Source organism: Cyprinodon tularosa, unplaced genomic scaffold (assembly GCF_016077235.1).
Source record: "Cyprinodon tularosa strain WSP-4 unplaced genomic scaffold, ASM1607723v1 ctg160, whole genome shotgun sequence".
Taxonomy (NCBI): domain Eukaryota; kingdom Metazoa; phylum Chordata; class Actinopteri; order Cyprinodontiformes; family Cyprinodontidae; genus Cyprinodon; species Cyprinodon tularosa.
Window position 1 is genome coordinate 1,540,653 of NW_024038438.1, and position 21,166 is coordinate 1,561,818.

Below are 21,166 nucleotides of genomic sequence, written 5' to 3' on the forward strand. Positions count from 1 at the left end.
TTGAAGATAAGTTCTTATAATTCTTTTCTTAATTCTTTTATTACAGTACCATCTGGTGGAAAGCAGAATGAACTTCAATGTCAGAACTTTTTACAAAGCCACTTGCTAAGATTCCAGCATCAATGGAGCTGTGGCTCATTAGCACCCTAATAGCTGACAAGTAATAGCTCACAAGAAATAACTTTCTAACTTTGTGGATCTGTGAATTCTACCAGATCCGGAATTCATTAAACAATAATGGTGTGAGACTAACACCTCCACCTCAATGTCCAAAACAATTTAAGAAAAGTCAAGACAGTCAAATTAAACGTCAAGCAAATCAAGATATCAATCAAAATCATTAAATATTACCAAAAGAGACAGACACACACTTTCACACTCAGACCAAAAAAAAGCATTCTTGATTTAAATTCTCTGCATCAAAAACCTTAGCTTAATACTGTGTTTGTGTCACTTATGATTTAAAAAAAACCATGCTGTTAATGACATTCTGCTCTCATCTGTCTTAGAAGAAATATGCTTTCCTAATGTAGCAGTACCAGAATAGCCTTCTGTAGGCATCTTTGCTGTTGCTCTAACCAAAGTAGAGCCTCCCTCCTTAGCATTCAACCCTTCTATCTCCTTATTGAGCACTTGTTTAGGGGGCGGGCATATACTGAAGACATCGATCCTACCCCATGACAGGGACAAACGTGTATCCCAAAACCAGTTCTTTGGCCAATAGGGAGGTTGAACAGATCAGGTGTCACTATAACAGAAGGACATAATCACGGTGGTAAGTTTGCAGAACCCTACAGCCTGTCTCGGCCAACAGGGAGCTCACTTCATTCAGCTTTTCTGAGGTAAGGCAGAACTGGAGTGACTGGGTGTGTGGATGAGGATGGAAGTTCAAGTGCAATGTCATAAAACATTCCTCATCATGATGAGAGCTCAGGCATCTTAAGTTCACTGTTACTACCTGTTGAAGCAGGGGAAAAGATCAGTGTTAAGCAGATCATCAAAAAATGCTTTATTGTAAAAAAAACGTAAAAGCTACTGTAATACATTCTTCTTTAGATGTGTGTTGGATGCCTGAGGAGCTGATATTAACTTGATTAATTGTAAAGAGGATTATGTGTTTTATATTTAGCGTGGAGACACCATGCAAAAAAAAATGATTTCTGGGCAGATATGAAGCATATTAGTGTTGACTTGGATGGAATCTCGTTTGACTCAGTGGCCAGAGTGATTTACAGATTGCTTAAAACATTTGATGCAACTTTCTGTTGTAGGGTGCAGAAAAAAAGTTGTTGATTTTTTTCTCTGCTGATTTTATGTCCGGATCAGCTGTTTTATAAACTGCAAATTTCATTGATAACTACATCCCTTGGCAACTTTCCAAAGCGACATTAAAGTTGTATGAATCAAATAACTTAATTATAAACACTTTAACATGTAAATCAGGTCACAAGACCTAGACAACAAACTTCATGCTTTAGAAGTGAAACATTTTACCTGCATTCCCAAAATGACATTAATGAGTTTAAATCAGGCAAGAGAACCTTCACCTTTGTAAATCTTTTAGGAGTTATAGATCTCAAGTAAAGGGGCATCAGACAACAGGGAGCCTTGAGGATGATTGAAGGAACCATGTGAGAGCAGGAAAACCACATAAGGGACAGACGCTGGTACTAGAGGAAAGGAGAGAATCCAATCTTAAACATCTTGCAAAGTGAAACTGGATCTGAGACCTGGCCAGCTGTCATGTGAAAAAAGTGCTAATGTCAGGACGTTTTGATGGTGGCCTCATAATTTCAGGATTTATAATATAAACAAGACATATAACCCCATATTTTATTAGAAAGGGATTCAATGATGAGTATCATCACATACTATTTTTTATTGTTAGTTTTTGATTTGTGCTGCACCAAGTAGCAAATTTGGCCCTAATGAAATGCCAAAACATATTTTAAACATAGTAAAAAAATATATAAGCCAACATATAAAACCTATGAACTTTGCCTAATTAATGACTTAATCTACTTTAACACATTATATACTAAATATAAGATGACATGAGGGGACAGGTGGTTGAACTGTAACACTACTACTGGGGACCATTTCTTGTCCACTGGAATATTATTCTCCTCTCTCAGTAGTTAAAAAAGGACTAATGGCATAAATCTATGTATAGTCTCCTTCTCACTTATCACGAGAGAAGCAGATGTTTGACTAACGCTCATATTTCAGGCAAAGAATTTACCCTAATTATAAACCTATATTTCTGGATATCATTATTTAGGAAATGCTGACAATATTGCATCCATGGTAAATAATATTTGAAAAGAATCTGATGTAGCCAGGCTTGTTTTATTTTTTCCACTTGGAAAGGAATATGAGAGAGTAAACAGGTTGCAGTGCAATTAGGGTGGAGTCTGTAGCACATATTTAAGGCATCTGCAACTTAATCCTGAGCTATAAATACAACATGTTGGGCAGTTGCTTCTTTAAGACAGATTTTAAGATCTTCTCTTTTCTTTGGTTTTAAGGTTTCAAAGTCCACTGCCACCATGTCTGACACAGAGGAAGTGTAAGTTTTCAAATCTTTAATTTTGTGATTATTTTTGACAAAAAGAAACCAGCTACAGCTTTAAAGCAGCATTAATTTTCTTCTTTTAAAATGTTTTATTTTTTAGTGCTGAGCATTGCTAATGCTAACCTGTGTTTTTCTTATGTTTTGCAGAGAGCAGGTCGAGGGTAAGTTGCAACATTTTGTATAAATTGATGGAAATAAAAATCTAGCCCAGGTACAATTGGGAGCTCCATGCTAAATCTGACTGTTGTTTCTGAACACTCTCTCACATACTTTCCATTTTCTATAGAGAATTAACTCTGAACACTGGACAGTTTTGTCTGTTTGCAGGTTTGGCTTGACTCCTCCAGATTCAAACTGTCAAAAGCAAAATAAATGTTACTGTTGCTGTAGTACTTAGATGGTTGCAATACTGGCAAAAATGTTCACCATGCTGTTTGAAATTAAATTCAACTTGAAATCATTTTCACTGGGCTGTTTGCAAATAGTCATTCTAGCTCTGCATGATTATTTGCAGTTTGAGCCATCCTTCTGAGCTGAGCACAACTTCAATATAAAAAAAATCACCTTAAGTCCTGCCTTTAAGATCTGATCAGCACAAAAGGACAGCTTTGTTTTGCTTAGCATGAATTCCCATTGTACCCATCATTTTCATATTCATTCTATTTAAAAAAGAAACGGGTACACATGGGATGAAATGATAATATTCTTCTTATCCTTCCTTTCTCGGATGAAGAATACGATGGTAAGACAGCCGGCAAACTACCAACCATAACATTAAATAACTAATTCATGTCCCACTTGTAAGTTCCTACGGTTGTAGTTTATGGAGCATGTTGTTTAACATTAACGGTCTTTGTAAAAAACATTTTAAAAAATTAAAATGGCATTTCAGCTTTAATTCCATTTTATCCATCAATGCTATCTTTTGTTCCAATGCTTGCTGTCTTATGTGCTTTGGCGACATCTTATGGAGGTTGACCAAAAAGCAGCAACATTAACCTCTTTTTCTCACGTTCCTTTTCATGTACAGAACTTTAAACATTCACCTCTTTCCCCTTTCCTCTCTCCCCTGCTTCTATTAAAATCCTGCTCCCCCCCCCCCCCCCCCCCCCACCGTCTCCTCCCTGGTGATTTGCTGCATGCTGTTTAGTTATAGAAGAGGAGGTAGTACAGGAGGTAGAGGTTGCCCCTGAGGTGGCCCCTGAGCCAGAACAAGAGCCAGAGCCTGAACCAGAACCAGTGGTAGAACCAGAGCCTGAACCAGAACCAGAACCAGTGGTAGAACCAGAGCCAGAACCAGAGCCTGAGTCTGAAGGTATGTGGCAAGAGGGGGGAGGGGGTTATTTTACTATCCCTTTCCAGGCATCAGGTGCAAAGACCCCTCTAATCCTGTTCCACAAACATTTAGATGATGTTTGCACATGATACCTTCCTTTCACCTCTGGACAAACTCAAACACAATGCTTTTACATATTGTTAAAGGAGTGTAGGTGGAATGACCTCATAAAGGTCCCATATTATTCAATATTTGAATATAAAACATATCAACAATCAGGCCCCAAATGAAAATATATGTTTTAGTGGAATACAGTAATATGTTACTGAATATTATACAACATAATATAGTTACATTTAGTGAAAACACATTAGTGTTTTTATATAGAGCTGTATATGGAGGTACCTTGAATTAAAGAGTATTGATGGAACTACCTGGACAGTTCACCAGTCCATCTATGACAGAGACACACAGGAGAAACAGCCATCTGCATATACCTAAAGACAATTGCAGAGTTAATCTACTCAGCATGATTTGAGCAGTGGGAGGAAGCAGGAGTACACAGAGAAAATCCATGTATCCATGAGGAAAACATGCTAAGTCCACAGAGAAGCCGAGATCCGAAGTCATGGGCTTAATCTGATGAAAGAACTACTTATAAGTTTGACTTACTCACCCTACTAAATGACTTGCCGTCAGAATGCTTAACTTATGTGTTTGATATTTTCCTCATACTGACAAAAATTAATACACCCTATTGCTTTTAATTAAAAAAAGCTCATCTTCTGCTTTATTTCTTTACATTTTTAATCTTAAGATTATCTAATATCGGAAAATGTTGAACTTACACGTATTTACCCAAACAGTTGATTGATACAGCCATTGTAAACAATCCAGCCTCCATATCTAAGTATTTACTAAAGTTGTGCCTCAGGATATTTTTCTACATTGTTTGAATGAGATCTCCTCTTTGATGTGCAATGGTATTCTTTTATTCATTAAATGCTTGCTGCATGCCGAAGTCGTTGAGTTGAAGAGGAAGGTACGTGCATTTACAAATATTTGATGGATATGAAATGGATTCTTCTGGTTTTGGTGATATGTCAGTGTTCTGGTTTAAGGTTTGTTTCTGTCAGGAGTTACTGAGGTAGCTCAGGAGCACAGACCAGCTAATAGAGTACTGGGGATAAGACATCAGGTTTTCAAAGAGAATATAATAATGAATCCATAGTAAAAATTAAAAGTGTTATTGGAGAGAAAAGAGTGAAAGAATATGTTTTACTAACCCATGATTTCATGCAAAGCCAACCTAAGGGGCTTCCAGACCAAAAGCAGGAGTCCAGCTCTGTGCTTTAAATCCTGCCTATATTCATAGTAATTGAGGATAATCTGCAGTTTGTTCCTGCTGTTAAAAGGACACTTTTAATCTAAGAAACTGCAACCAAAATGGTATTCTAATGCCAATCAAAGAACTTCTGTTATATTTTTATAATGTGGTTTGGTCTAATTAAAATGGTTCTCTACATATCTAAAACTCAGTGGGACCTCCTGCTAAAGCCCTTTGGTCTGGAAGCCCATCTGCATCTGTTCTCTACCACATCAAATGCATGGTCAGGACAACCAGAACATGGTTTGATAGAAAGTAATCAAACAAGTTTATGGGGTCAAGCCAAAAACAAGAAAGACAGACAGACAGACAGACAGACAGACAGACAGACAGACAGAAAGAAAGAAAGAAAGAAAGAAAGAAAGAAAGAAAGAAAGAAAGAAAGAAAGAAAGAAAGAAAGAAAGAAAGAAAGAAAGAAAGAAAGAAAGAAAGAAAGAAAGAAAGAAAGAAAGAAAGAGACTAATTTAAAGATTTGTTGTATTAACGGTTAAATTTAACTGCCTCTTGATTCTCACACACTTTGTTGTTTAAAGTATATAATTTTGGCTTTTAATCTACCTGTGTATCATTGTTCTCGTTTCTCCTCTAACCTTTAAGTCAATAAGCTATACATATTCAGAATAATCTCATCTGCCATTTTAAATTGCAACCATACAGTATGATCTCTGTAATGCCCAAAAGAACTGTCCCTCCTAACCCAATGACATTTACTCACCCCCTCTTCATTTTTTAACCTGCAGAGGAGAAGCCAAAGTTCAAGTAAGTTTCCTCCATACATTCACCTGTATTCATGCTAAACATTAGACAAAAAGAGATATTAATAACAACAGTTACATGCATACCATTGCACTCAAAAAACAAAACAAATGCACTGTGTTATAGGCCCAGCGCTCCAAAGATCCCAGATGGTGAGAAAGTGGACTTTGATGTAAGTGTGACTAAAATGACAGTAAGAAGGTTCTTGGTTTATCTCTAATATTTACTGCTGACTGCTAAATTAATTTTTTTTCACTGTGCAGGACATCCAGAAGAAACGTCAGAACAAGGATCTGGTGGAGCTGCAGGCCCTGATCGATGCTCACTTTGAGTGCAGGAAGAAGGAGGAGGAGGAGCTGATTGCACTAAAGGAGAGAATTGTGAGTCTGACTTGTTGATTTAAGTAGATTTTCTTCATCGTTATAGTGACACATGCAGAGTAAGTCTATGAATATAAGCTCTACAAAGCCCGAGTCCTGAAGGTTTGCTAGAAAATATAAATATTTTGCTGTGTGACCGAGACAAACACAGAAACAATACCTTGACATTAACCACATGAACAAATATCTAATCTTTTAAGTGCACTATACTACAATTAATTGATTAATTTATGTCTTTACTGCTTCAGCTTCTTAATTTCCGATCATAATTGCTGCAAAGTATCTGATATTCATGAAGATGTAATTTTGACAGATTCTTTAAAGCTACAGTGTGTAATAATTACAGGGATATAAAGTCAGAAATTTAATATATTATACATAACTATGTTATTTATTATCACCTATGAGCTCAGCCTTTTAACCATAATATTTGCGTTGCCTTAGAATTCGTTATTTATAATTACATAGGAGCGGGTCTCGCAGCCATGGAGGCAGACATCTTTGCGCTACGGCAAGCGCAGAGGCAACAAACTAGCGATTGCGAGATCTCCCATTACGCTCGAAAATAACTACGGCAAGTTGAGAGAGATTAACTGAGACGGTACTGAACAGTAGACGGCAGTACTATGCCTGAGAAGCGTTTAGTCTGCCTGAAACCAAAGAAGAAGAAGAAGCAGGTATACTGCGCCTCAGTAACAAGAAAGGTGAACAAGGCGGCAGGCGTGAGTGACTTTGCAAACTGCTTGGCACTGTGTGGCCAAACATCAGACGAATGGAGGATCAGGCCTACTCTGTATCACAACGAAAAGCGGCGGACACCGAACCCCCGTCATCTAAGAAGCGGAAACACGACGAGAATAAACGCAAGCGTGACAAGAAACGACAAAAGACACGGATCAACATTGGCACGGCATTTACACGATGGAAGTCACTGATGGAGGAAAAAGGTTTTCAAAGTGACGCTCAAGTTGCCAGTTTTCTCTTGGACAGGTAATTAATCCTACACACACAATTGTCTAATATCACTGCAGTTTTTGGAGTACAGGATGCTCAGACCTGTCTAAAACAATAACATGCTGCGTGATGATGCTGTTACTCTCCAGTATACTTATTCAGCAACGTCCCTGACGTTTCACAGGTAATGATTCAGTAATTTTCTGTAAATTAATTTTCTGGATATATACCTCGGTTACTTCTCTCCGGCTCCTTTGGAGATCTTCAAGCCTTTCCTCCTCTGCTCTAGTCACCCCGCTGGCTCCCCTCTCTCGCCTGGCCCTAGCTGCACGCCCACCCCGGCCTCTCTGCCCTCTTCCTCGCCCTCTTCCTCTCCCTCTTCCTCGCCTTGTAACCCCCGTGCCACAAACAAGACTTGGACTCTGTGAACGGGGAATAAATATTCTTCCAGCGAACACAATCTCGCTGTTAAACTAATGACTACAATTACTTTGTTTGTTTATATCACCATGCAAAGCAGCTCACCAAAACGTCACAACGACGTAGAAAAAATAACGGGTATATTTATTATCTAAAGTCTACATGAAATCTATACCCTACACAGACTAATGAAATACTATCTGTAAAATTATCTATGTAAACAAACCTCATCACTTGAGAAGGTAGGTGATTCCGACGTCGTGGAAGACATTTTGTCCCGTAACGCTCGCCGTACTGTTGGGGGGGAGAAGCGGTGGGGGGGGAGACGTTCATGTTGCTGCAGTCTGCAGTCTGAACGTTAGATGTCGCTGAAAATTACACACTGTAGCTTTAATAAATGTTTGAGAAAATGGTCCAATTATAAAAAATATGGGCCTACATTTTTCTTAACTCGACATTTACAGAATCTGTCTCCTAGCTATTTGGAACACATATATGTGGCAGACCCTGGTTACAGTCTTTTTACTGAGATCTGTTTCTTCCGAACCTTTAGGAAAAGCGTCGTGCTGAGAGGGCCGAGCAGCAGAGGATTCGTGCTGAAAAGGACAAGGAGCGCCAGGCCAGACGTGAGGTTGGTTATTCTTAAAAGCAACATTTGTGTTCATGATTTCATATGTTGCCTTTGGATGTATACTTCCCTTGATAATTGTGGCTATGGTGTCACCTTGTTGGTTTAGGGGTAGACTAAGAAGTTTAGCTTGTGGATTACTTTTGTGTACACAGGAGGAGAGGAGGATAAGGGAGGAGGCTGATGCCAAGAAGAAGGCTGATGACGACGCTAAGAAAAAGTCGGCTCTGTCCAGCATGGGGTCCGGCTACAGCAGTCACCTGCAGAGGGTCAGTATGTTTATCCTTATGCTGTCCATGAACAACAGAGAATGATGATCTGCTCTGAGCCTTCATCTGTACTGCACTGAACAGGCTGACCAGAAGAGAGGAGGAAAGAAAGAAACTGAGAGAGAGAAGAAAAAGAAGATCTTGGCTGCTAGACGCAAGCAACTCAACATTGACCACCTGAACGAGGACAAGCTGAAGTATGACTGATTTTCTGTAACTAATTAGGGGGAGTAGTGTTCTCTTGTTAAGAAAGTAAGCCATTCAGGCTGTAATATTAGATATGCTGCAAACCACATCTTGCAAACTTATGCTTAGAAATGAATAATGCTTTTATAAAGCAAATCCAGGTGTGTAGTCTGATATTTATTCCTGCTTCACAGTTTAGTATTTTACTTTTCCTCTACAATTTATAAAGTAGTGTCTTAAACAAATAGTGTTATAGAATTAAAACTGCAATCAGAGCTTTTCTTAGGATGTAAATGAGTATGACGTATTTTGACTAATTATTAATTCTTAACAGGGACAAGATCAATGAACTTTACGACTGGATGCGCCAGCTGGAGTCTGAGAAGTTTGACCACATGGAGAAACTCAAGCTGCAGAAATACGATGTAAGAAGAGTGTCTTTGGCTCAAATGTTCACATTTTGCTGCCTTAAGAATCAAACTTCTCATGCTAAGATGCAGGTTACAGACTCAAATGACCAATAACATAATTCCTTTATCTTCTTAGTATGAAACTATTAATTTTAATTCAGTTTCTATTTGTTTTAAATAGCACAAATTCACAACAATAACCTCTTGTTAGTTTCATTTTTAAAACCATACCTTAGAATGTGAATAACTTATTTACTAAAAGCTCTCTCCTTAAGAATGTAATTTAGTTTTTTAATGGCAGTTTTTTTTTTTACTTTTTAGACATAAAATACAAGAAACAATTTGAAAGTTGGATGTTATTTTGCAAGTATCAAGTTCAGAATATAACTTAGATCAGGAAATATTTGTGTTTCTGCTGTGAACACCAACTTTCATTTCACTCATTTAAAACGGTTAGTTTTAGGTCATATTTCTCCAGAGATTAACATTTTAATGTTATTTCATTCTCTCCAGGTTACAAGACTGCGCAAGAGAGTGGAGGAGCTCAGTAAATTGTAAGTCAGACAGAAAATATTCTAGTCTGCCAGGCTTATGTCATGTCAGCATGAAAGGATGTCTGAAAAGCAATCTACAACCTTCCCCAAATAATTTTATTACTTAGGGGTCTAAACCTCCCAATATGCATTACACAAAAAAAGTCAAACATAATTGTGGATCCTCGCTGTTTAGTAGAAAATCTGAAAATGTTGAGTTTGATCACAGTTTCCTACTGTCACATGTAAATGTGATTCTGGGTGATGAACTTAACCACAGCTTTTTGTTTGTGAGTTTGATTCAGTAGTTCTGACTTTAGAATGAAGCAGGTGTGGGTATGACTGAAACTGGGTTACAGAAATTCACTCAATTTCCTATTTAATAGTCTTTGTTTACTTAAAACTAGATTTTTTTGCTTTAAAACTCAACGTTGCTACTAAACATGGGAACATAATTTTTATGGCAATTACTTTACATGGATTTTTCAGGCATAAACTGTTTTTTGTGTGTTCTTTAGAAAAAAAATAAAACTGAAGCCAGTGGTTAAAACAGCCTAATATTTCTGTTCAAGTTGGATTAAACTCAAAGTGAAAAATTTTTTTTTTTTTTTAAAGGAACTGAAGAACATTCAAATAATCAGCTTTCCTTACAGTAAAATGAACATTGTTTCAGAGTTTTGGAGCAACAACGTAAAAAGTTCTCTCCCCATGAGTGGAAAGATGCGTCATAGGAACATCTAAAGCACATGTGTCAAACTCAATCCCTACATCTTCGCTTAATCCAGTCCTCAAGAGCCATAAATACCAGATAAAGTCTTATGTTTAAGGCATATGTTCTTTTAAACATACAACATGGCTAAAATGTTCTAAATCAATTTAAGGATATTTATTCCAGAGCAGTGGGATTTCTCTAAATTAAATGATGAACTCAAAAGTTTCCTCTCTACAGCTGTCCTTTAAGGACTTGATAATGCAGCAGTGCCCTGATATAATATTGAGTTTAACACTACTAAAAGGTAAAAGTCTTTAACATATCCTGGGAACATGTCTGTGCAAAAGCTTAGTTAGATAATTAGACGGACCATTTTACACATTTCTAATCAGACCCCTAAAATCAACCAAAACAATCATTTTTTAATGACGCTGCTGCAAATGAACTGAGAACAGTAGGTTCTCAGAAAGTCTGGTTTCATTTACCGTATATTCTTTAAATGGTTTACTTTCTAAAGGGTGTGAGAGTCTAATTTGTTTATAATTAATGTTGACTGTTTCTTAAAATGATTAAGCCAATGACACGACGCTCCTCATTGAATATCTGCCATAATGTCCTTCTACTGACAATAAAAACGAGAAGTCACAGATCTGATATGTCTCCCTACTTTGTTTTTGGAATTACAGCAGCAAGAAGGGAGCCGCTCGCCGCAGAAAGTAGATTGGCTGAGCCCACTAGTGCTTGCAAACCAAACTGCCATCATCATGAACACATAAAGGATGAAGCAAAGCGCACTGTGGAGAAGGTTACACCTCTGAAGAAACTAGTAAAGCTGAGGTTCACCCTGTTGTTTCTCAGCCATGTCCCGAAGCCACCAGGAGCCTTAAGCTGCTGTTCACTAGGAAGAAAAACTACTCAACCTATATCATGCTCCTCACCATCAACTCTGTGGTTCTCAGTAATTTTGTAAATAAAGTGTGACTCTTCAAGCCATGCCTGTAGTTATTTAGAATTTCATAAAGTATGGTCTTTTCAGATGTGCAATCTTAAAAGCTTTCTGTTCACCACTATTTTGTTTTTTCTATGCAGGAAACGGCATTCAGGTCAATGTTTCAATCATCCAGTTCATTCAAATTTGAAAAAAAAAACGTATCTTTATTTTCTTCTTAATTAGATTGCTTTGATTCTAAATGTCTTGTACAAAACAATGAAGACTGAAATTTGGTTCTCAGCCTTCTTTGCCATAGAAACGGTTCTTAGGGATGTCCCAATCCGATACTGATATCAGAAATCGGTCTAATATTAGCTAGAAAATGTGTATCAGAATATACTGGCCTGTATCTAAAATCTCAGATATGAGGTTGCTGATAGAAACATTCTGCTTTCTGTTTAAAGTTTCTGTCACCCATTGGAGAGTAATAAATGGGTCAGTTGTTCTCCAACACATTGCTGTTGACTACTGTTTTATTTTTGGGGTTAAATCCCATAATCAAACCTCTTCTGACATTCCACACTACAAAAAAAATAAATAAATAAAAGTATCTAAGAATTGTGCTGATATCGTATCTGTTCAATATCGATATCAGTCAATACTCAAAGCTGCAACATCGATACCAAACTGGAAATTAAAAAGTTCTATTGGGACATCCTAAATACTTTAAATTTAAAAATTTCCAATCAAGTAAACAGATACGTTTAAATTTACGAATTCACTTCTAAAAGTTTAACCAGTTTAAGCTGAAGTCTGTAAGTTTTTAAAAATCACTTTTTTGTCATATTGGCTAAAACTGTCCCTATGCCCAGACAGCAGTACATGTGATATGTAACCTGTGAAAAAAACTGCTTCAATTGGTCCCGCCTACTGCCTGTATTTCAATCTGGAAAGAATAATTCGGGACGAGTCAAAACAACCAATCACAGCCAGAGGAGCGTCTGATGGAGTGTCAATCACAGCTCACACACGCTGAATCTCCCCCCCCCCCCCCCCCCCCCCCCCCCCCTCTGGTTGCATGCGGTAGCCGCGCAGATGCTGTGAGAGGGGTGGAGCTTGGAGGTGGGGCATGAGTGAAGCAGAGAGGGTGGGGGAGTGGCGTGAAACCTGTTTTTCTTCAAATTTTCAGTCGAAGTCTGCTCTCTTCTCAATGTTACAGACTGCAGCTTTAAATGAAAAATATTGTAAGATGCTTGAAATTTGATGTAAACCTCAAATCATTAAAGTCTGGATGCATTTATCTGCAAAATGTGCAATGTTTATTAATAGATGGCCTACAGCTGTTTAGAAGCTCAGAGATGTTTTGGTTGGTCCTAACCACTAATTTACAGTACATGTCATGATCCTAAATTCCTCCAAACCAGAAAACAACAAATTAATTAATCAATGAATTGATATAAAAAAAGAGGATGCTGTTTTTCTGGGTGGATCATCAAAATAAGTGGTCCTCCTAATTGTCAATCATTCTGGTGATATATTTACGTTAGGCAGTCCTATGTGCTCGTCTCCATTTTCACTTACCTGTGGTGAATCTGACATAGTGGAAAAATTGCAAATCTTCTTTTGGAAGGAAAGCTTGTATGAGCGTTGCAAACAGTAACCTTTAAACAGAGCTTGCACGAGGAAAAATAGGCTCATACACGCTCTTGCTTGTGTTTAATAGGCGTTCCCTCCTGGGAGCAGGCACAGAATTCTGCATGAGCATTTCTTTTTAAAAGTGGAGAGGGACAGGACTGGTCTTTTCAAGAATTCATGAAAATCCTCCACTATACCTTTAAAATGTCAAGTTTTGTTGAGCAGACTAGTTTTTAATTCATCTGTTATTTTGCTATTAAGATAAAACACTGACATTGTTTCAAACAGATAATTGTATTCTTAATTTAGCAAAATCATTCTTCAAAGGACATGAAAGTAATACATTGATCACTGATTTAGAGAATGTACAACAATAAAATAAATATTCGGAATACAGAAGAATCGCATTTCTAACTTTACCCTGCTAAAAGGAAATATAATAACTTTTTTAAGAGGTAACAATCATTTCAGCTAGGCACTCACATGGACTGTTTTTAGATGAATCCCTGGTATTATTAAAGGGTTTCCAAGACATCAACTGATGTTTTAACGTTGACAGATTTAACCTACCGAATGTGAAACAGGTGAAAATGTCAGATTTCCTATTGCTTAAACTGAAGGCTAAAATTAACTGTTGAGAATGGATCAGTAAAAATAGGAAGAGTTCATGCAGTCTCTTTTCAAACAAAAATGTTTCAATTTGTAATAACTGTTGTTTTTTCCTTTCTTTTAAAGAGATTGCAGTTTGTTAAGGGCTGTTTTGTAGTACATTAGTTGTCCATGTAACACTTTATTACAGTCTAAGATAAAAACGATCAAAGCGAAAAGTTTACTTCAAGGACTTTCTCAGTCTTTAAAGCAGAAATTTTCAACACCAGTTCATTGGGGATAATTATCCGCAAATCTCTTATTCAAATAAAAACAAGAATTAATCATCTTAAGTCACTGGTGTAAAGTCATAAATAACAAATGTTACAATTACAATCAATCTCTTCTTTATAAATATTCCAGTAAAATCATTTTATTTTGTCTTTAGGCTTTCAAACAATTTTCAGCTGTATAAATATAAAGGTGGCAATCTCTTCAAGACAAACAATAAAAAATACAAACGTTAAATACAATGGAAAAACTTCCCATTCAACAAATGGGCTCTTATTTACAAAATACATAAGGAAACGAAAAAAGTATATATACAATGTGCTGCAGTAGCTAAAAGACTTGTGAACCTGGATTTTGACAGGATGCAAAATGGGTGCAAGATGAAGCCCAGTGGTAGAAATGTAAAAAATAAATATAAGTACATTTTGTTAACTTGTCTGTGTTAACTTTGTTTCATCAGATTTCACTTTAGGAACATGAGTTGTAGTTTAATGTTTGTTCCTGTGTTCCTATCTATTTAGGATTTATATGGAAAAATGAAGGAATGTTAATGGATGGTTTATAGCTTCAGTTCATCAAATGCATTAACCTAAAAAAAAAAAAAAAAGTGCGGCTGAAAAGAAAGGATATTAGTAAAACAGACTTTGATTGCAGTGAAATAATATAGTCTTTGAAATTCTTTTGCGGCTGGAAAATAAACCATTTTCAGTTTAGGATTTTTTTTGCCCAATTTTTGACAATTTTCTGCCAAGGTCCCAGTTTTAGAAAGAAAAATGTACATAATAGTACTTTTATATGTATAAATACCAGTAAAATATCACAAAAATAAAAGTAAAAACAAGTTATAATAACATTTTACCTTGTTCTATTAATTTAGCTTTTTAGACAATTTTGACATGAAAAATTTGAGATTTATCTTTTAATTAAGACTAAAATAAAATATAAAATACACTTATCAATTTTAAATTAATTTTAAATTACGAAAAAAGCTGATTTGAAAAATAATCTTACAGGCTTAGGTAACTGACTTTCTTCTGGGCAGAAATGAGCTTTGACATGAAGTAAAAACAAGGCTTGTAGCCACAAACAGCTGGTGAAGACTCTTCTAAATAGAAAAAAATTAAATAATAGTTTTTTTTAGTTACAGTGGTTTTCTGTGAGCTCTACAATCAAAGCAGCACACTGACTTCCCAGCTGACATTGAGTCAGAGTCTCTATAGGACTTCATAGATGGGGTCTGGGTCCTGGTTGGTGGTCGGGGAGGGGATTTGGATGAGCGCAGGTGCCTTTCCTGCCTCGCTGCTGCTGACCGTGGAGATCCGCTCCACAATGCTGGACAGGCAGTCCAGGCTGGAAACCATGGAGCTGCGCTCCCTCTTTGGATCAGCTGCAAACAGCCAGAACAACAAACATGCATTTATTTATACATATGATTCTTTCCACATTTTCATGGCTCTTAGGCTACTATGAATTATTTCATTTTTAGAAAAGAGCAATCCAACGTTTTCCTCTTTCAGAAACTCTGTTAAACTGGAGATTCTTCTCACCGATTGGTTTCTCAGAGAATATTGAACCGCTGCCAAAGCTTCTTGTCCTGTTTGGACCGTCATAATCTGTCTGAAACAAAAACAAACAAACAAAAATAAAAATGAAACATCAGAGCATTTCCACCATATGTGACTCCGAAAGCCTTAAAACCAGGTTTTATATTCTGACTGCAGATAAAATGACGCGTAAATTGACGCGTGTCAAACCAAACAATATTTTTTTATTTATACATCGATGAAAAAACCGCACCAACAAAAAGTTATATAGGCTACATATTATTATTATTATTATTATTATTATTATTATTATTATTATTATTACATAGTTTGGATATATATTATATAATTCGGATTTTAGGGCGCAGGTTAATTTTAGTTGGGATTTTTTTTTTGCGCAGCCTGCTTCATAAAAAGTCGAATTAAGAATTAGAAACAGCCAAAGCAGTTTATTTTGTGCGCAAAACCGTGAAGGAAAACGCGTAAAAATATAAATTTATTTTAAGGTGCTGCCCTGATAAGTTAAACATCCCACGAGTTCATGTTCAAAATTAATTACAGTCTTTACCTTTATTTTATATTTTTTTCCAATGAGACAACTAAGCAGGTAAACACTAAAGATCTTTTTTTTTTTTTTTACCATTCCATCGGAGCAGTTGGAGCGCGGACTGGACGCGTCTGAGTCCCCGCTGTATGTCTCCAGCAGCGGGTAGAAGCTCTCCTCCTGTCCGCCTCGAAGCAGCGCCTGCAGAGACTCGATGTAGCTGATGGCATTTCGTAGGATCTCCACTTTGGGCAGTCTCTGGTTGGGGTTGCCCGTCGTGCAGCGCTTCAGAGTCTCGAAGGCGTCGTTAACTTTGCTGAGCCGCCTCCGCTCACGCATGGTCGCGGCCTTTCTTCTGTCTGCATTGGTGGTCTTCCTTTTGCAAGCTTTGCAGGCCCACAGCAGGCAGCGGCCCGCCTGATGGTGCCCGCTAGGGGCCCGGACGTGCTCCTCATCCTCCGCCTCTGCGCGCTGAAGGTGATGATGCAGGTGGGAGTAAGGTGAGGAGGAGGAGGAGGAGGATGATAAGGAAGAGGAGGAGTCCTCAGGTTTCAGCGGGACCACATGCACCAGCCGCGGGTCCAGGTCCTCGAAGAAGCGCATGTCACTGGTGTTAAAGCAGGGGTCATCATAGAAATCATCCACAGCGGGGCTGGGGAAGGAAATATCCGACAACTCCATAAGTGGGTCCGAAGAATACAGAACAGAGTGCAGAAGCAAACAACCAGCTTCCAATTGAAGTATTTGGGCAACAGCAGAGAAGTGATGCTTGATTTCTGTTCTTTCAGCAGCAGTGAGCCTGGGGCCCCTGGATCTTATACATGGCTCAGCAACAGCTGGCAGGGTGAGGGTACTGGGGGTCCACCGGAGCTGACCAATCTGCTGCCAGCAGGAGGGGTTTACAGCTTCACGGTAATAAGCAAAGGCCAGATAGGTAAAAGAGGGCATCAGAACCAGGGGCGGAGCCAGAAGGGGGCCAGGGGTGACCATGGCCACCCTTAGCCAATCATTGGCCACCCCTACCTTTTATTTCCCTCTAATACAGATGGTGGCAAAACATAAAAAAAAAAAAAAACACTGCGGTTAATTATGCACATCAATATACTAACATTAAAGATGATAAGTACAGAATTCATGCTCTTTTCAGAACTAGATTTTAGGTTTTATGAGGTAAAGACAAAATGATGTGTCTCTGCAAGTCTTCAGTGAAATCATAGATAAATAAATATTTTAATAAAAGCTTATTAAATGATCAATTTATGTAGATATTAGTGCTTGTAAATATCAATTTTATGCAGAATAATTGTTAATAAAAGTAGGTAAGTAATGACAATGGAAAAGATGTTCACCCAAAACTCAAACCTGAAAGAGTTTTATCCACTATACCTTTTATGGAGAAAGCACAGATATTTGAATATATTCCTGCATTTGTTTGCAAAGGCTGTGGGAAAGTATAGTTTGTCTTTATTTAGAAAATATAAAATTTTTTCTCGTTAATGTTCTTTTTGGAACAGTAGAGATTGACCGCAAGGTTTTGGCACTTATCCGCTTTTGGCCACCTCTCAGTGTTCATTTGTTATTGCCTGGACACCCTTATTTAAATGTTCTGGCTACGCCTCTGATCAGAATGACAAGTATTGCTTGTAAGGCATTGAGCTATTGATTACAACTAGAAATTAAACTAAACAAACTAGACAAAATTGTCCAATGGTATGATTCATTTTTTGTTGTTTTTTTGTTGATAGTACAGAAGGATTTATAATAACATTGACATTTATTCAAAAAGAATATGCTTTAAAAGCAACAAATATATGTCATTATTTAAGCTGATGATTAGAATATAATGTAAAACCAAAGCAATGTTAAGCCTTAGGCCTGTTGACCTTTAAAATTAAACTTTTAATTAAACACATGGATAAAAAGAAGATGGTATATACCACAACTGTGATATTTTTTTGTGTATGTTTTATTCTGATAAGGCTTTTACATATCCATGAGTTTGCAATATTACTTACAAGCTAACTAATTATTTGTTGTCCAGGTTTAAGATATGAACGTTACATTTCATCCATCCCAACTCAACAACACTGGTGTTGAAATTCAAAAAACGTCCATCACGAGTGGGAATATTGCATAGGATTTTTTTTATGTCATAACATATTCTTTTGACTGATTCTTGCTTGTGTTTTCCCCTTGTTTTCTCTGTGACCTCTTTCTCCCTCGGGTCTCATCTCTGAAGGGTAACCTCAGCTGTTACCTACTGTATGTCATTTAAACCCCAACAGATGAAAATCCGGATCTACATTTTCTTTTCCAACAACACTCAGATCATTTTGCTGCACCACACACGAACAGCAGCTGGAGGGCGCTGCAACCAACGAGGCTGCAGAGGTGGCCTCTATGGGCTGGAACTGATCACTCTTTGACAGTGCAGGTGTGAAATGCACTAGTCCTACTGTAAAGGTGTCTTATTCTACTTCAGCAGCAAATGGTTTTCCTTCTTAAAAGAAAAAAAAAAAGAATATAAACATCTCCTAGTATGATTAAAAATCTCTTGTAAAAGAGACATTTACTAAGCCATGATAATTCATTTATAAGTTGATCTGTTATTTTCTTCCATAAAATGTTCTAAATGTCGTTGACTGGTAAATTTAGACCTTTATTTGTCATTTAAAGTAAACAAACACTTCCATAGATTTGTCTTTCAAGACATACTCAGAAAATTAAATATGACGTTATCAGGTAGCCTTTGAATGGTAAAAAAAAAAAAAAAAAAAAAAAACGAATCCTAGAGAATATTCAAATTTGCTTAAAATACACATGAATTAAACCAGTCCTCTCCCATTGTACTGTAGGTTTAATTAGAATCTGGAAATTGTTCTTTGCTCATTTTGTGCTGTGATAAGGATTGTACCTAGGGCCCAAAAAATACTGAGGTCAAGAGTCAGAACTTCTAGTCGGGTTTGTTGGCATGTGCCACCAGAGATGATTATATTTCCATTATTTAAATCTGGCCATTTTCAGTGTCTTCAGGAGCAACAACTTAGTATTGACTTTTAAAAAGGCTTGGCTGTTAATTACCCCTCTATCCATCTACACCCCTACCAGACATATCAGACACTGTAAACCATGATTTACAGTAATGTCATCTTTCTTTCAAGCTTCTGTCTACAACTGGTTAGAACTGTGCCACAAATTGTTTATGCATGTTGTAATTAGTTGCTTTATATTTACTTGAGTTTTTATAATAGACACCCAGACCCTGCTACACTATATTGTTGATGATGCTGCCTAATCGAACATATTTCTATTATAATCTTACACAATACTTCAGTTATCACGCATTAAAGATCCGACTTTTAAATCAGTTCAGATTCAGTTTCTTCCTTTTCTAGTACCTGCTCTTCCTCTATCTCTCCTCTCACTGCTCCTCTTGCTGCTTGGCCTGAAAGCTTAGTTTGACGCCTCACTATCCTGTTATTCCTTTAGTGAAGTATGTCAACACAGTCAAAAACTGAATTGATAGAAATGAAAACAACATGCATTTCAACATCATGTTTCAAAATCTGTAATTTCAACATGTTGACATATAATGCAACTAAATTAGTTTCCCTGGTTCCAAAGCAGCCCAGTATCAAAGAATAAAACAGTAAATCTAGCTATTAATAGGTGTAAATATTAAACAGACTGGATAAATATGCTAATTTAATGTATGTGTAAGTAAGTATGTAAGATAAATGAGGAGTCTACAACATTACAGCAGTTGTAGAATAAAATGGGGCATTTTGAGGCTTTTTGAAGAACCATGGTGACTCTTGAAGTAATGGCAAGTTACCACAGATAACTATTATTATTTTAAAATTAACCAGATTTTTTATTTTGTTGCTCTGCATGACTTACAATCTGCTCTGTACCGTCTTGCTGTTTTGAGCTCTGGTGTAGGTACCAGATCTGCTCGGGTGGTCAGATCTGCTCTGGGCCCTGCCCCTTCTTATGACGTCAACATATGGCAACTCCACTCAGCAAGGGTGTAACTTTGCGATAAAAGTTGCTGGGGACACTCTAAGGATAGTGGCTGATGGACCTACAGCTACTCAACCCGAACGCTTTCAAAAGGGTTTATATTTTCCAAAAATGAGCTCAAACATATTTATTGAATGCTTTCCTATTGTTGAGAACACAAGAGTACGACAATACACTGATATTTATAGTTATAGACAGATGCCTGCCTTTAGTGCATTATTTATAAAGGGTTAAAAAACATTCATGTATAAAATATGACGAATAACAGCCGATACTGATCAATATATCATGCATCCCTAGAAAGGACACAATTCCATCCATCCATCCATGCATGGCTTCCCTTTGAGCTGCATCCGTTATTATCCTCCTTCACAAGCAGCAAAATCTAATTAAATCTAAAAGAAATTTGTCCCATATGTCGTTGAGAGCCAAACTCTATGTTTTTAACCTTATATTTCAAAATACACTGATTTGTGTTATCTGTGCTTTAATTCTTGTTTCTTTATATTTTAATTTTAAGTCTGTGTCCTGTGAGTCTGTCTGCTTCTGGGTTGCTGGCACAGCTATTTCTGAGTCTTGTTGAAACAACAGATATGTGTTCATTTTAATCTGTAACTCTGAGTAATGGTCCTCTGAGAAGCCCAGCTTTTTAAACTTATATAAATGTACAGTCTGTTGCCATTTTTAGCTGAAAAAGGTTGTATGTGTAACAAACGTTTTTTTTTGGTGGCATCTCTAATTTCTTTAACCAACCAGTCTCCTAACTTTTACTGAAACATATATCAAAGTAGCTGCTGGTTAATATTCACTGAGTGCTGCTGTGTCTCTCCTCCTCCACGTAGTGACTCTGTAGGCAGTGAATAGCGACCCCAAATAATATTACGTCCCAAAGCGACAGATTGCATGATATTTCAAGAGGTGGGACACGAGAGCAGCAGGAGAGCGAGGAAAAAACATGGCCTGAAAAAGCTCTAAATACAGACAGCTGCACCCAACCCCAGTTACTGTTGGCTAAAGTAAATCAGTGGAAAGGGGGGGAAAAAGCTGAAATTATTGGTGGGGACATGTCCACACCTGTCCTTCAGAAAGTTACTCCAGTGCCAACTGAATTGCACCCGTTTCT

At 37.3% G+C, this 21,166-nt stretch overlaps 2 protein-coding genes across 5 annotated transcripts; one reads left to right on the plus strand and one right to left on the minus strand.

Annotated features, from left to right (window-relative positions):
• Positions 1-712: 712 nt before the first annotated feature.
• On the plus strand, positions 713-11,480 carry LOC119780454 (troponin T, fast skeletal muscle isoforms-like). 4 transcript variants are annotated; one of them, XM_038280515.1, is made up of 14 exons: positions 713-842; positions 2,529-2,569; positions 2,723-2,736; positions 3,309-3,317; positions 3,726-3,890; positions 5,980-5,998; positions 6,122-6,167; positions 6,259-6,375; positions 8,303-8,380; positions 8,533-8,646; positions 8,731-8,843; positions 9,167-9,257; positions 9,756-9,796; positions 11,174-11,480. In XM_038280515.1, exons 2-14 carry the CDS (start codon positions 2,550-2,552, stop codon positions 11,205-11,207), a joined length of 861 nt encoding a protein of 286 aa, XP_038136443.1. In that variant the 5' UTR covers positions 713-842; positions 2,529-2,549; the 3' UTR covers positions 11,208-11,480. The 4 variants fall into 4 exon arrangements, with proteins under 4 accessions (XP_038136443.1, XP_038136444.1, XP_038136445.1 ...); XM_038280516.1 differs by lacking the exon at positions 3,309-3,317; XM_038280517.1 differs by lacking the exon at positions 3,726-3,890 and having other exon boundaries at positions 719-842.
• A 3,333-nt stretch (positions 11,481-14,813) lies between these two features.
• On the minus strand, positions 14,814-17,025 carry LOC119780422 (myoblast determination protein 1 homolog). The gene is made up of 3 exons (XM_038280459.1): positions 16,117-17,025; positions 15,480-15,549; positions 14,814-15,319 (listed from the first exon to the last, which is right to left on the minus strand). The coding sequence occupies exons 1-3, from the start codon at positions 17,008-17,010 to the stop codon at positions 15,147-15,149; spliced, it is 1,137 nt and encodes a 378-aa protein (XP_038136387.1). The 5' UTR covers positions 17,011-17,025; the 3' UTR covers positions 14,814-15,146.
• Positions 17,026-21,166: the final 4,141 nt, after the last annotated feature.